The sequence below is a fragment of the Oryctolagus cuniculus genome, chromosome 14, assembly GCF_964237555.1.
Source record: "Oryctolagus cuniculus chromosome 14, mOryCun1.1, whole genome shotgun sequence".
In the NCBI taxonomy this organism is placed as follows: Eukaryota; Metazoa; Chordata; class Mammalia; order Lagomorpha; family Leporidae; genus Oryctolagus; species Oryctolagus cuniculus.
The window spans coordinates 86,236,476-86,250,794 of record NC_091445.1 but is presented as its reverse complement, the minus strand read 5'-3'; the positions used below and the strand labels follow the sequence as shown (position 1 = coordinate 86,250,794).

Sequence of the window (14,319 nt, the reverse complement as noted above, 5' to 3'; positions counted from 1 at the left end):
AGTACTGAAACAGTATTTTATACTTCATGTTCTGTGTGGGTGCAAACTGATGAAATCTTTACTTAATATACACTAAATCGATCTTCTGTATACAAAGAGAATTGAAAATGAATCTTGATGTGAATGGGATGGGAGAGGGAGCGAGAGATGGGAGGAGTGCGAGTGGGAGGGAAGTTTTGGTAGGGGGAAAGCCATTGTAATCCATAGACTGTACTTTGGAAATTTATATTTACTAGATAAAAGTTAAAAATATATTTAAAAAATAAGTGACATTGATCCCTAATTTCTTTGCATGGGAAACATAGGCCTGGATAGGAACAGGATTATTATTGCCCTTCTCAAGCACTGGATATATAATAGAACATTTGTAGCTTTAGCTCTTGATTCACTTAAGGTAGAATATGGTATGTTTTGACTGAGTGCTAAACTATAAACATAGGAAGCAAAGAAAGAAATTGTTACAATTGCTCTAAAAATTTAAATGGAATGGGATGACAAGTTCTGATTTAAAATTTGGACTGAAATGTGGCTTTAGCATTCCCACACCTGCACAGAAAAAAAATACAAGACTTTCAGTAGTGCTTTGCTCCAACCCTTAGCTCTTCTGATTTGGGAAAAATGTTCTGAATCATCAATATTACTTTCTTTAAAATCTTAGGATTTCCTTAGCATCTTCTCATTCCAAATGCTGACAGAACCCAGTGCTGTCTCTAACAAGATATACCACAATAACACCCTAAAAATCACTCTAATAAATAAGAAAAATTAATTGAAAACAATGTGTATGCTCAGTACACATTGAAATTTTCCTTTGTGGAATTCTGTCATGTTGTCAGATAGATTGATTTAAAATATATCTTGCTCATGTACTATAATATAGGTCATGAAATTAACTAGTCTAATAGTAAGAGATGTTGTTTAATAATGGGTAGTATTTCATAAAGAGGCTGTTAAAGCCTTTTAGAATATACCATCTTTCTTGATGGTGTAATAGTGTTTAGAACAGTAATTTAAGGAAAATGTGAAAAGCAAGAATAAACAATATGAGATTGTACTAATTTTGGAATGTGATTGTTTCACCTTTATACCTTTTTTTTTTTTTTGGACAGGCAGTTAGACAGTGAGAGAGAGAGAGAGAGAGAGAGAGAGACAGAGAGAAAGGTCTTCCTTTTTCCATTGGTTCACCCCCCCCAGTGGCTGTTACAGCTGGCGCACCAGGAGCCAGGTGCTTCCTCCTGGTCTCCAATGCGGATGCAGGGCCCAAGCACTTGGGCCATCCTCCATTGCCCTCCTGGGCCACAGCAGAGAGCTGGCCTGGAAGAGGGGCAACCGGGACAGAATCCGGCGCCCAGACCGGGACTAGAACCCGGTGTGCCGGTGCCGCTAGGTGGAGGATTAGCCTAGTGAGCCTCGGCGCCAGCCTCACCTTTATACCTTTGTTATCTTTACAAATCTGGTTGTATATACCTGGATTAGCAAAAGAAAGACCTAATTTATCAAATTTCTACCTGGATTATTTAAGCTGAAGAAGTAAGACTGATTTTTAGAACTTTCAAAGTGACTAGGTTGGGTATAACCTTTGAGTCAAAATTAGAAACTTTCCTCCATCTGCATATTTAACTTCCCTTCATAGAATTCTGTGCTTTTGGAAATAGAACTTTACAAATTCAGCATCTACATGTGAAACAGGATAAACATAATACAACACTGGGAAGACTTGCCTTTGTTTTTTCTTTTTCTTTTTTATTTCTTTTATTTATTTATTTGAGAGGTAGAGTTACAGACAATGAGAGGGAGAGACAAAGGTGTTCCTTCCATTGGTTCACTCCCCAAATGGCCGCAATGGCCAGAGCTGCACCGATCCAAAGCCAGGAGCCAGGTGCTTCTTCCGAGTCTCCCACATGGGTGCAGGGGCCCAAGCACTTGGGCCATCCTCTGCTGCTTTCGCAGGCCTTAACAGGGAGCTGGATTAGAGGAGCAGCTGAGACTAGAACTGGCACCCATATGGGATGCCAAGGCTGCAGGTGAAGGATTAACCTACTGAGCCATGGCACTGGCCCCAAAGAAGACTCACGTTTGTGATTTGTATATTTCAAGTTGCTTTATTTGGTGTAACCTAATTATTCTACTTGTGATTTAAACAGATTAAAATTGATATTTTTTGATTAATGCAATCATACAGAAAAGTAGCTCAAATCACTTGATCCATGTGAATTCCTTTATGGACCTCTTAAAGTTCTTTTTATTAAGTGAAGTTTCTTCTCCTTTTTTTAAAAAAAAAAGATTTATTTTACTTATTTGAAGGGCAGAATTACAGAGGGAAAGGGAAAGATAAAGGGAGAGGGAAAGAGAGAAGAGAGCTTTTCCATCTAGTGATTCAACCTCAGTTGGCCCAACAGCCAGTCAGGAGGCTGGAACTTGAGTAGTAGGAGCCCAAACACTTGGTTCAGCTTCTGCTGCTTTCCTGGGTGCATTAGCAGGGAGCTAAATCTAGAATGGAAGAGTAGGGACTTGAGCTGACTCCCATGTGGGAATGCCAGCATTGTAGGCAGCTGCTTAACACACTGCACAATGCAGGACTCAATTTCTTTTCTTGAACTCATACATTAGGATTTTCCCTACCAAAGGAGAGAAGTAGCAAGAATTCCCAAGAGATCCTTTCCTATAAATACAAACTGGAAAAACAAAACATAAAAGAATACTTCCACCACATATCAAAATCAAATAAGTTGTTTGATAAGAGTTTTAACTTCTTGGAGGCATGTCTCCATTGAATTAACTTTTAAAGCTGTCCTAATCTGAAAAGCTAAAATGAGTCCCCATTTTGTAGTTAGGGAGAAAAAAGAAAGCAAATGACATGCTTTGAACTGAAGATACTGCTACAATAACTGAAGTTTGTAACAAAGTTTGCTATACAGATTGAGGTTAACTTGTAAGTTAGTCAACTAAGATCTTAACTAGTTATTAAACTAGAAACTAGTCTTTTTTTACTACTGCATGACTGATCCATATTATTATGAATTTTAAGCCATTTAACTTTTTATACAGTTGTCTATTAAAAAAAGATTTATTTATTTATTTCAAAGGCAGAGTAATAGCAAGAGAGGAAGTGACAGAGAGAGAAAGTGAGAGAAAGAGGTCTTCCATCCACTGGTTCACTCCCCAGATGCCTGCAACAGCCAAGGTTGAGCCAGGCTGAAACAAGGAGCCTAGGGCTCAATCCAAGCCTCCCAAATGGGTGACAGGAACCCAAATACTTGGACCATCCTCTGCTGTCTTCCTGGCACAATGGCAAGAAGCTGGATGGAAGCAGAGGTGGTACTCAATCCAAGTCACTCTGATATAGGATATGGCTGTCCCAAGAAGCACCTTAACCCTCGGAGCCCACCTCTATGATGATCTGTGAGATTATATGTCCATGGGAAGAGATATAACCAAAGCATGAATTTATGCAGTAAAAGGTCTTCTAATAAACTAATTATGAAATTCTACTATGTTAGTGAAAGCTAAGCAGCATTTTACAAACTGAATATTATATTTATCTTTTACTTTTTGTTTGAAAAGGAAAGCAATAGGATCTATGTAAGTTCTCTCACTGAGCTGTATTTGGTTAACATTCTAGAAACATGGTCACCAATATTACTAAATACTTTAGAACCTATATCTCTCAGTATGCTGTGGCCCTCTCAATCCCTTTCTCTTATGAACAATGAAAAAAGGAAATTTTTTCTCTGCCAAGTCATGTACTGAAAGCAGTCTGAAATACTATGTGAATACACAGCTCTTTGTTTTTAATCTTCAGTGTTATTTTATATAGTATTTTCTAAAAAATTCAGTATAGTATTCTTTAATGTCTTCAAATTTCTTTTTTTTTTTTTTTTTTTTTGACAGGCAGAGTGGACAGTGAGAGAGACAGAGAGAAAGGTCTTCCTTTGCCGTTGGTTCACCCTCCAATGGCCGCCGCGGCCAGCGTGCTGTGGCCGGCGCACCGCGCTGATCCGATGGCAGGAGCCAGGTACTGATCCTGGTCTCCCATGGGGTGCAGGGCCCAAGTACTTGGGCCATCCTCCACTGCCCTCCCGGGCCACAGCAGAGAGCTGGCCTGGAAGAGGGACAACCGGGACAAAATCTGGTGCCCCGACCGGGACTAGAACCTGGTGTGCCGGCGCCGCAAGGCAGAGGATTAGCCTAGTGAGCTGTGGCACCGGCCATGTCTTCAAATTTCTAACTCTGCACCTTCAATTGATTTCTTTCTCGTTGACTTTGTGTATTTTTAGACAGATAATCCCTTTTCTGCCACTAAGTGACCTTGGGCAAATCAACTCCTTCAGGTTCTGTTTTCCTCATCTGAAAAAATTAAGTGCTTAGATCACATGAATCCTGAAGTTTCTTTAAGCCCTAGATGCAACTCTGTGATTATATGAACTAAATGTAAAACTAGGCTTGGATGTTATGAAAAATTAATAATGCTAAATCTATATCTTGAAAAAATAAATTTGAAGACTTGAATTTTTTTTTTGACAGGTAGAGTTACAGACAATGAGAGAGACAGAGAGAAAGGTCTTCTTTCCATTAGTTCACTCCCCAAATGGCTGTTATAGCCGGCGCTGCGCCCATCCGAAGCCAGGAGCCAGGTGCTTCTTCCTGGTCTCCCATGCAGGTGCAGGAGCCCAAGCACTTGGGCCATCCTCCACTGCCCTCCCGGGCCACAGCAGAGAGCTGGAGTGGAAGAGGAGCAACCGGGACTAGAACCTGGCACCCATATGACTCAGTTATTTCCAAAGAAAAAATGATACAGATATAAATATTCTTATACACAGCCACTTTTTGTAACTGAAACACAAAACAAGATTATTTGGCCTGATGTTGTAATTTTTTAGGTGAAAATCTAGCATAATTAAAAACGGATTGTCTCTAGAACCAATGAAACAAGTCATAAAGTGGCAGCTGGAAGATTTTCTTCATATTTATGTTAGCAGCCCAGATACCAGTGTTTAATATACTATTGGCTTTACCAATTGCCTTTTCAATATTTTGGACAGATGACTGTTTTTCTCATGGTACTTTTCACCATCCATAACTTATAATCTTACAGCATTGTACTTTAATGTGTATCATGTTTAGGATCAGAATGTTCTTCCTTATAGCCAACCAGATTTGGACTTTCTTTTGACTAATTTCTTACAGACAATTGGTAATTGCTCAGCATCTCCCTAAAATGTCCTTTATGATTTCACAAATACTTAAACATTTACTGAGTGCCAATTTGTGTACCAGTTACCAAGGAAACAAATATGAATTTACTGTGTTTACTCACCAATATCTCCAGTTCCTTCCTGTAGTAAGCAAAACAAGATACAGGATTCTACAAAAAAAAATTCCAAAAAACAAAACAACAAAAAACTATGTGTTCACTCAATAAATTTTGTGCATGCCAAGTGCTATTCTAGGCATTCATTATTTCCAATACAACATTCTGTGACGATGGAAATGTTCCACATCTACTCTGTCCAACATTGTAGCCACTAGCCACATGTGGCTGTGTAACCTTTGAAATATGGCTAGTGGGTCTGAGAAACTGAAAATTTCCTTTTAATTTAAATTTTAATAGCCACATGTGGCTCTCTAGTCTTTTATATACTGAGGAGGGGAGGCAAACAAGTACTCTGAATCAGTTTTTTTTTTTTTTTAAAGATTTATTTATTTTGTTTGAAAGAGAGTTACAGAGGCTGAGGCAGAGAGAGAGGTCTTCTATCGCTGGCCCACTCCCCAGATGGCCAGAATGGCCAGAGCTATTCTGATCTGAAGCCAGAAGCCAGGAGCTTCCTCTGGGTCTCCCACGCAGGAGCAGGTGCTCAAGGACTTGGGCTATAGTCCACTGCTTTCCCAGGCCATAGCAGAGATCAGGATTGGAAGTGGAGCAGCCAGGACTTCAACCAGCGTCCATATGAGATGCAGGCGCTGCAGGAGACGACTTTACCTGCTACACCACAGCACTGGCCCCTCTGAATCAGTTTTAAGTGGTCAGAGGAACCAAACCAGGAAGATTTCATCCTTATTACATGTTACAATGGAGGAATAGAGCAGTAAAAGGCTGATGAAACAGAGCTTCAGAGTAAGAGTGTGTGGTCAAGGGAAGACCTGTTTGTTGAAATGACACTTTGCCTGAAACTGAGTGGTAAGAGGACAGTAACATGAGGAATTGCGAGTAGTGCATTACAAGTAGGACCAGCAAATACAAATGCAAATCCTCTAAAGAACAAGATTAGTGTAGGAGGGAACCTCTGAAAAGCTCATAGAAAATTTTTATTATGAAAAAACTGAGCATGGATTTCAGACATCTTTGGCACCAAATAAACTTACCTTTTAATTCCTTGTTTTTACAAACTTTTTGAGCTATACTGGTATTAGAGAAAAGAAAGCAACTATTTGGAGCAGTCTGTGCAAGGGAGAGAATGATTGAAAAGGAAGCAGAGCTAAACCACTAACTCCACTGTTGAGCAGAATTGAGAGGAGTAGAAACCCACCAAGGTCTTTTAGCCAAAAAGTGACTTGATGTCATATCATGTTTTTCAAAGATCTCTCTGAATGTTCTCTGGAAAATAAATTCTAGTAGAAAAGGGTAAAGGCAGAGTGATCAGGTAAGAAGCCACTCCATTTGCCAGTTTGGTTCAGGGTGGTAGAGAGAAGAAGGTAAATGTTAAAGAATAACTGATGCATCGTGTAGGTAAAATCAATGAAGTCTGGTGATAGAAGTAGTTTACTAAGCTAATTAGTTTCTGAGCAGCACCTGTCATATTCCTCTACATTTTAAGATAAGGTTAAATTTTTATTTAGCAATCTTAACATTGCTGACACTTATTCAACTCTTAATAAGCGTGTTCCCCATTGCTATTCATATAAGGAGATGACTTTCATAGTATCAGTATGCTTTTGTCAGAGTTTGATAATTCAGAAAAATGTGCTAATAAAAGCCTATAAATAGTTGGTTAAAGTTAAGTGTTTCATTTTGTCATATTCTACAAATAAGATTTATCATGCTAGAGTTATGAACTGATTATGCGATGTCTGTGTCTTGATAATTTATTCCTGGCTTTCTGTGTAGGTGCAGTATGTGTGGTTTATTACAGAGAGTTAAGGCGAGCAGAATTCCAGTACACATGTTCATGTAGGGACCATACACATGGCTAGTCAGTGTATATAAGGGTTTTTTGTACTCATTCCCTAGTGTCTTGGCATTATTTTTATTATGTCTGCAGTGCTCGTGTAGATGAAATGCCACAACACATTCTTTTACTATTGTAGCTTCAACTAGTCTTTTTTATTTTTTTTTTAAGAAAGAGCAATTACCATCATAAAAATTCCTTACTGGGGAACTTTCCATATTGCGTTATCATTTCTTGAATCTAATAATAGTGGAATATAAAAATCTTTTTTTTTACAAAATACTAAAATATCTAAAAAGATTTGGAGGTCTATAGCTAGCTTCATAATGAGAAACACTAAAAGTCTGGAGGAGAAGAAACAAGGAAAAAGAAGCAAAGTCGGTGATTTTAGACCTCCTGGTACAAGGTAGAGATCTATAAATCACCATCTAGCTAAAAATAATTTGCAATCCACATGCACCTTCACCAATGTCTATGCACAATTAAAGAACTATCTGTGTTATCTATTGTGAGAATGCTAATGCCTATAATTGGCCATTACTTGACCTTTATGTATTTCTACTCTGATAGCTCTATCTGCTAAAAGCTAATTCTGTGTTTTCTGTGAAATCTTGCAGTGGTGTTATCAGGGAGATTGTGTTCCTTTTGGCACTTGGCCCCAGAGCGTAGATGGGGGCTGGGGTCCCTGGTCACTATGGGGAGAGTGCAGCAGGACCTGCGGGGGAGGCGTCTCCTCATCCCTAAGACACTGTGACAGTCCAGCGTAAGTAGCTAAAGTAAGCCGGAGCCAACAAAAAGACACAGTTGGAAATGATTCAAAGCTGTGGTTTCACATGTTATCTGTAAAAACGTTTCTCTAGTGAGCCAAATGCTTGTCTTCAGAACAAGCAAAAGGCACAGGAAAGTGGAGGAACTTTGTTAGACGATTTCTTTTTCTTCCTTTTCCCTTAACGTGTAACTAAAAATAAAATATGAAAAATAGAAAAGCATTGTTTCTGTCCCAGATAAGCCATACTTTTAATCTAGTATTAATCAGATATATATCCTCCTCCAAAAACTACTGAATTATGGATGAATCCAGGTCTGGTTTTAGCTACATTACCATTATTCCCAGGAAACCTAAGGTCTTTTCACATGTCACATAAAATTATTACTGCTACATTAGTATTAAAAGGACCAATGAGAGCACTTCAAGGGTTGAAACGCCTTGATTCGCATCACAAATCACAATGAAAAGAATATTGCCCATGTGTTAAAATAGTTTCCATTCACATGCCCCCATTAATCATCTTCCTTAGCTGCCGCCACTTTTCTCCCAATGACTGTTTTATACAGGTCAGACTGCTCCTCTCCCACCACTTTCCTCCAGCCAGCGTTCTCCTGGCGGAAGGCCAGGCCCATCAGTATTCTTTTCTAGCTCTATCGCTTCTCCTTCTCACCAGTGCCCATTGCAGGTGGACTGTTGCTCTAGTTATATTTTACTGTCTTCCCTCAGACTAAACTCCTTCTCAGCTGCTACATGTTAAGTGCCCATTTTTGTCTAGAACCCCATTTGAGAGCATTCTTTCCCAGCTAGTATTTTGGTGAAGAATGATGTGATAACACCTCTACTCCACCCTCCACCCACCTGCCAGGTTAAAAGATGGACTATTTTATTTTTCTCTCATTTTAACTCACGATTCCATTCTTTGGTTCCTCTCTCAAAATGTGCCCTTTTTTCTCTTTCACTCTTTTTTTAATTTAACAGTTTTTCCTTTATATTCTGTGTTTCCATTCTCTCACTTTCTATCAGTTATTACCCTTCTACAAAATAACACATGCTGTTACCTGTTCATAAATCATCATCCTTTCACCATCCCTACTACCCATTTCTCTCAAGCTGAGTCACTTTTCTCTCTTCCTTACTTAGACCCACTGGCATTCAAAATATCTTCAAAATGTAGTTTACTTATCCCTTTGGTAGCAATGAGCCAAAATTATAATTTGGGCTTGATCACTTTTAAACAAGTACAGAATACTTAACCTGAATTCAATTACAGGCTACTGTAAATTAAAAACCAAAAGTATAAAACCTTATGATAAACAATGTACCCAGATATTTAAAGAAATGACCTGGACCTCTTTTAAAAATGGAAATAAGTTTTCTTTTCACATTTAATACTAGCATGCCCAAATAATAGCAGATGGTTTTCCCTATGAAACATTATAAAGATTAAGCTGTGTAAATCAAATATTTGATATCTTCCTCTTTCATTTAATTTGAGTAACATGAAAATTTATATAATGCAAAGCCATCTGATTTTTGGATTTAACGTCATGTAATATTTGAAATAAGAAGGAAATTCACTTCTGCGTTACTTATCTGAACTGAAGCTTATTTCCAGAGATATTTAGTGTCCTCTCTTTGCTTCTTGTCTTCAGAAAACAAAAATTCCATTCCTACTGGGTAGACAGCATCAGACTATGGGTTTTATTGAAAAATTTTAAGTGGTTTTTCATTATAAATAAATGATTCTAAAACTGATGACAGTACTACCATGATAGTGAGAAAAATATTGATTTAATTACATTTTCTTAAGAGTAAAACATGACAATGAAGAGTCTTGTACATTACTCATAGTATATTGCCTTAACTTTTTTGTCAACTCTGTAATCATTGCTAATAATCACAGCATGATTATTTTAATAATTATTAAAATGTCAAATATAATATTTTTCTTAAAGTAAACTTTAATGTGTTTCCATCAAACAATATATGTACTCTTTGAATGGAAGATATATTATATTCACATGTTAAACAAAATGTTTTTTCAGACCTTCAGGAGGTGGAAAATATTGCCTTGGGGAAAGGAAACGATATCGCTCCTGTAACACAGATGTAAGTAAAATCAAACTGCTATGAAAAATTAACTTACTTTTTCCCTAGAGCAGGGAAATTTTTAAAATTATAAACTGTTCGATCAGAACTCTATGTGTCTCTGGGTCACATAAATTTTCTAAATTGCTAATAATGAATGGAGTTGATCACAACCTAATCAGTTCCATAAAGGGTCAAGAGACAGTTCCAGCACTAGGCGCAAGTACATTCTTTCCCAGCAGCCATCAAGGGAGACACACGCATCCTGTATTGCCTTACCCCACAAAACTTACAACTTCACAACCCCTATCTTCATTGAGTCTGCCAGGACTAACCTTATTTTATCCTTTATCCTACTTTATGTTTGCCATTGCAAGAAGCTCCAGACACCCACATTATCCCTCATCTTTTTTCCACCCATTGAAATAAAATTGTGTGTATCTGCCCTTCTGATTGCTATCAACTTCTGATTGCCCAACTTCTGAAGGTCTTTTACTGTGTACTCTGAGGAAACCGCAATCCATTATCAGCAGAATTCCTTATTCCCTCTGACTTTTTGGATTTTTCTTCCCTTTACCTTCTTGCTTTCATGGACACTGACTCTCCTCATAAGATACTTCTCTCTCTCTCTCTCTCTCTCTCTCTCTAGTTCCAAACGGGGGACCAGGAGAAGGATTGACTATCCTGATGTATGTTGTTATTCCTTCCGTATCATTCTACATTACTCCCATTTGAAAACCATGGTTTTAAATTTTATGTCATCAAAGAGTTAACCCACTATCTCTCACTCCTGTGCTCTCCAACCGTTCTCCTACCTAATTCTTGATGACTTAATAAATATTCTTATTATTATTCCAATATCTTCTGGAATTTTACATAAGCATACAAACATGCTCCTATCTGAAAATAAACTAATAAAAACACTCTGCGAGTTATTTCCTTTTTTAAAAAAAAAAAGATTTATTTATTTGAAAGGCAAAGTTGCAGAGATAGAGGGAGAGACAGAGGAGAGCGAGAGCTTCCATTTGCTGGTTCACCCCCCAGATGCCTGCAGTTTGGGAGCTGGAGTGATCCAAAGCCAGGAGCCAGGAGCTTTTTCCAGGTCTCCCACATGGATGCAGAGGACCAAACACTTGGGCCATTTTCCGTTAGTTTCCCAGGCCATTAGCAGGGAGCTGGATTGGAATTTGAGCAGCTGGGACTCAAGCCAGCACCCACACAGGATGCTGGCATCGCAGGAGGCAGCTTTACCTGCTATGCCAATATGCAAGCCTCTTTGCTAGATATTTTCTTTGCTCCTTTGAAACAAAATTCCTCAGAAAACTGGCTTATACTTACAGAAACCAATTCATGTCTTCTAGTTTTTTCCTTTCTTCTTTTTTTTCCTAATTTTGCTCCTGTCTGGTTTTTGCATCGTTATTTTATTGAAATGCCCTTGTCAAGTTGTAGATGACTTCTGTGTTGCTAAATCCAGTAGTCAATTCTGAGTTTCCATTTTACGTGGCTTTCACCAGGCTTCCAGGACACAACTTTTTGGTTGCTTGTTTACATCACTTCTCAATCTTCATTCTCCTTTGCTGTTTGCTTCTCTTTTCTCTGATCTCCCAATGTTAGAGAATCCAGGGCTTAGTCCTTGGCTTTTTCCCCTGCTGTTCTAACAATAACTCATTTCTTTGATGATCCAATACAGCTCTGTTGCTTATGATACCATTTATATTCCATTTGATCCTCAAATTTATATATTTAGCTCAGACTTCTTCCATAGATTGCAGGCCCATATCTTTCTAGATTAGACTTCTAATAGACATCTAATATTTATCTCCAAAACATTGCCACAAACTTGTTCCCAACAGTTTTCTCCCATGTCAACTTCTAGAATTTTATTTTGACTTATAAGAGGATGATCTCTCAGGAAATCCTTTTGGTTTTGCATACAAAATATGTTGTAGATATGACCACTTCTCACTACCTCCACTGCTACTACTCTGGTATAAGGTACCACCGTCTTTCACTGGATTACTTTAATAGTCTCTTCTGAGGATTTCCTGTTACTATTCCTGTCCTTTACAGCCTCAATATAAGAGGCAGAGTGAATCAGATTTTATTTTACTCAAAACCCTTCAATGGCAACTCACTTTACTTAAATGTAAATACTTACAAAGGTTTGCAAATTCTACACAGTCTGGCCTTCATTGCTTTTATGAACTCATCTCTTACACGATTAACACATGATAGTAAACAAATCAAGAAGAATTTAAGGATATTGGTGAGAATGATTAAAGTGCTGAGTAATGGGCTATACCATTTGAGAGTTACTGGGAAAAACTAATGTCTATAGAGTACTAACAAGGAGAGAATTAAGGAGCATAAAAATCAATGAACCCATGTAGTAGGAAAAAACAGATCGAGAGAAATAGAAGATGAGAAGATCTGAAAATGAAACATATTTGAATTTGAGATACGACAGTGAGAATATTCTCAGTGATGGTACATCTGTAGTGTGGCCATGGGATTACAGGCCTAACTCTAAGGGGAGATGAAGGAATTCAAAGGATTTTGAAGTTAATGAGTTTAGGGAGTCTTCTATTTAGATGCAGAAGTCACTCAGGATTGTATTAGAATCTAAGAGTGTGAGTGAGACTGTGAACCAGGTACCAAACTCCTTAATAAATGAAGGAAAATGACTCTCATTTGCTAGGCCAGGTAGTAATTTGTATAATAGCTTGAGTCTTAGAGGAATACGTGTTTTATACAATCATAAAAGAAGTGAATACATGCTATATCATCAGACTGTTAGGAGAGAGAAACTCAGACCCACCTCTCAATTCCCAACTGTTTCCTTCATTGTACAACTGTGTGAGTAGGTACACATTTAAGCTCTAACAGCATATAGACTATCTAATGTAAATAATGTATGATAAGTAGTGGAAAAAGAAAAATAAAAGTGGCAGATTTTAGACTTCCTCCTTTACCTTTAGATTTTAGATTTTAGATTTTTTAGACTTTAGATTTCCTCCTTTACCTTTTATTTGCCAGAAGATCACATGCCCACCTAAGTTGTTGGCATAATTAATTTAGACTGATCCTGATTTGTCCCTGGAATGGATTCCTAAGGGAGATTCTTAATTAAAAAAAAAAAAAATCTGAGTTCTATTAGCAAGAAAGCAGGCAGTGATAGATATTGGGTAAAGCATAGGTGACTGCCTCAGAGCTCTTTTAATTTCCCTCTTTACCAATAGAATTAACAGTAAAAGTAACTGCTGATAATATTTATTGAACACTTACCTTTTATAAGACATATTATTATAATCATATTCTCTTCCTGTCCTGAGAGAAGTCTTCCTCCTTCTCCTTTGTAGAGTATTGGTATGTGTATGGAATCTCCTTTTCTCTAGCATAAAAGAATATTGGCCACAAATAGGCATTTCTGTTTTTTCATTCTGTTGACTTAAAACTATCGTGTGGAATGATCTAAGAGGTTAAAAAATAATATATGTATTATAACTACTTTTAAGTACTGGTAACTAAAGGTTGGCAATGTACATACTTTCCTAGAAAATTTTATTTTTTTAAAGAGTAAAAATATGACTATATTGAGATTCTGAACCATATTTCATATTGAAGTCTAAGGGTAATCATATTCAATGTACAAGGAAGGCAGAGACACATAATAGGGACTTCTGTGACAGAGCATGAGGTCAAAATGAGCAAAAAGGAGAATGTGAGCTGAATGTCATAATGTACAGTACAATTAGCTATTATGAAAAGTACTTTTCTACATTTGTAAAAAAGTTTCCTGGTACTTAGTTGCTTTCCAAAATCAAAATAATATTTGTTTTCCCCTATTCCATATTATTTGTGACTTACGTGTCTGCTTAATAATATGACCATGATAGAACTTCTGTTACCTAAGCTATACTTTGACTGGGATAGACAGTCATATTACTCCTGCATCTGAACTGCTCTCATCTCTCTCCTTTATGTGTCAAAGCTATAAAATATGTACAGAGCAAAACGATCTTCCAAGTCATCATAGTGTGTTCTAAAATATAAGTTTAGATTGTATAGTACTTGTATGTGTTCTTAGTCAACTTTCCTAAAGGGGCATGCTATTCAGCAATTTTTTTTCAATGCATGGTTAAAGTAATTAAGTTATTATCGCCTAGGCTTTGATAAACAGAGAAATTATAGCCTCTATTTGGAAGTAAGATTATAGTGAAAAAAACATGCATTTGGAAGTCAAATTGACTTGAGTTTGAATCCTAACTATGCTACTTATTACCATGGCAGGTACCT

General features: G+C 37.5%; 1 protein-coding gene across 1 annotated transcript in view; it reads left to right on the top strand.

The window, feature by feature from the left end:
* The window catches only part of ADAMTS6 (ADAM metallopeptidase with thrombospondin type 1 motif 6), a 313,716-nt gene that overhangs the window by 189,422 nt on the left and 109,975 nt on the right, over positions 1-14,319 (top strand). Inside the window, exons 12-13 of the mRNA XM_070056759.1 lie at positions 7,784-7,929; positions 9,981-10,044. Of these exons, the coding sequence (XP_069912860.1) occupies positions 7,784-7,929; positions 9,981-10,044 (210 nt within the window). The remainder of the gene's footprint in view (positions 1-7,783; positions 7,930-9,980; positions 10,045-14,319) is intronic.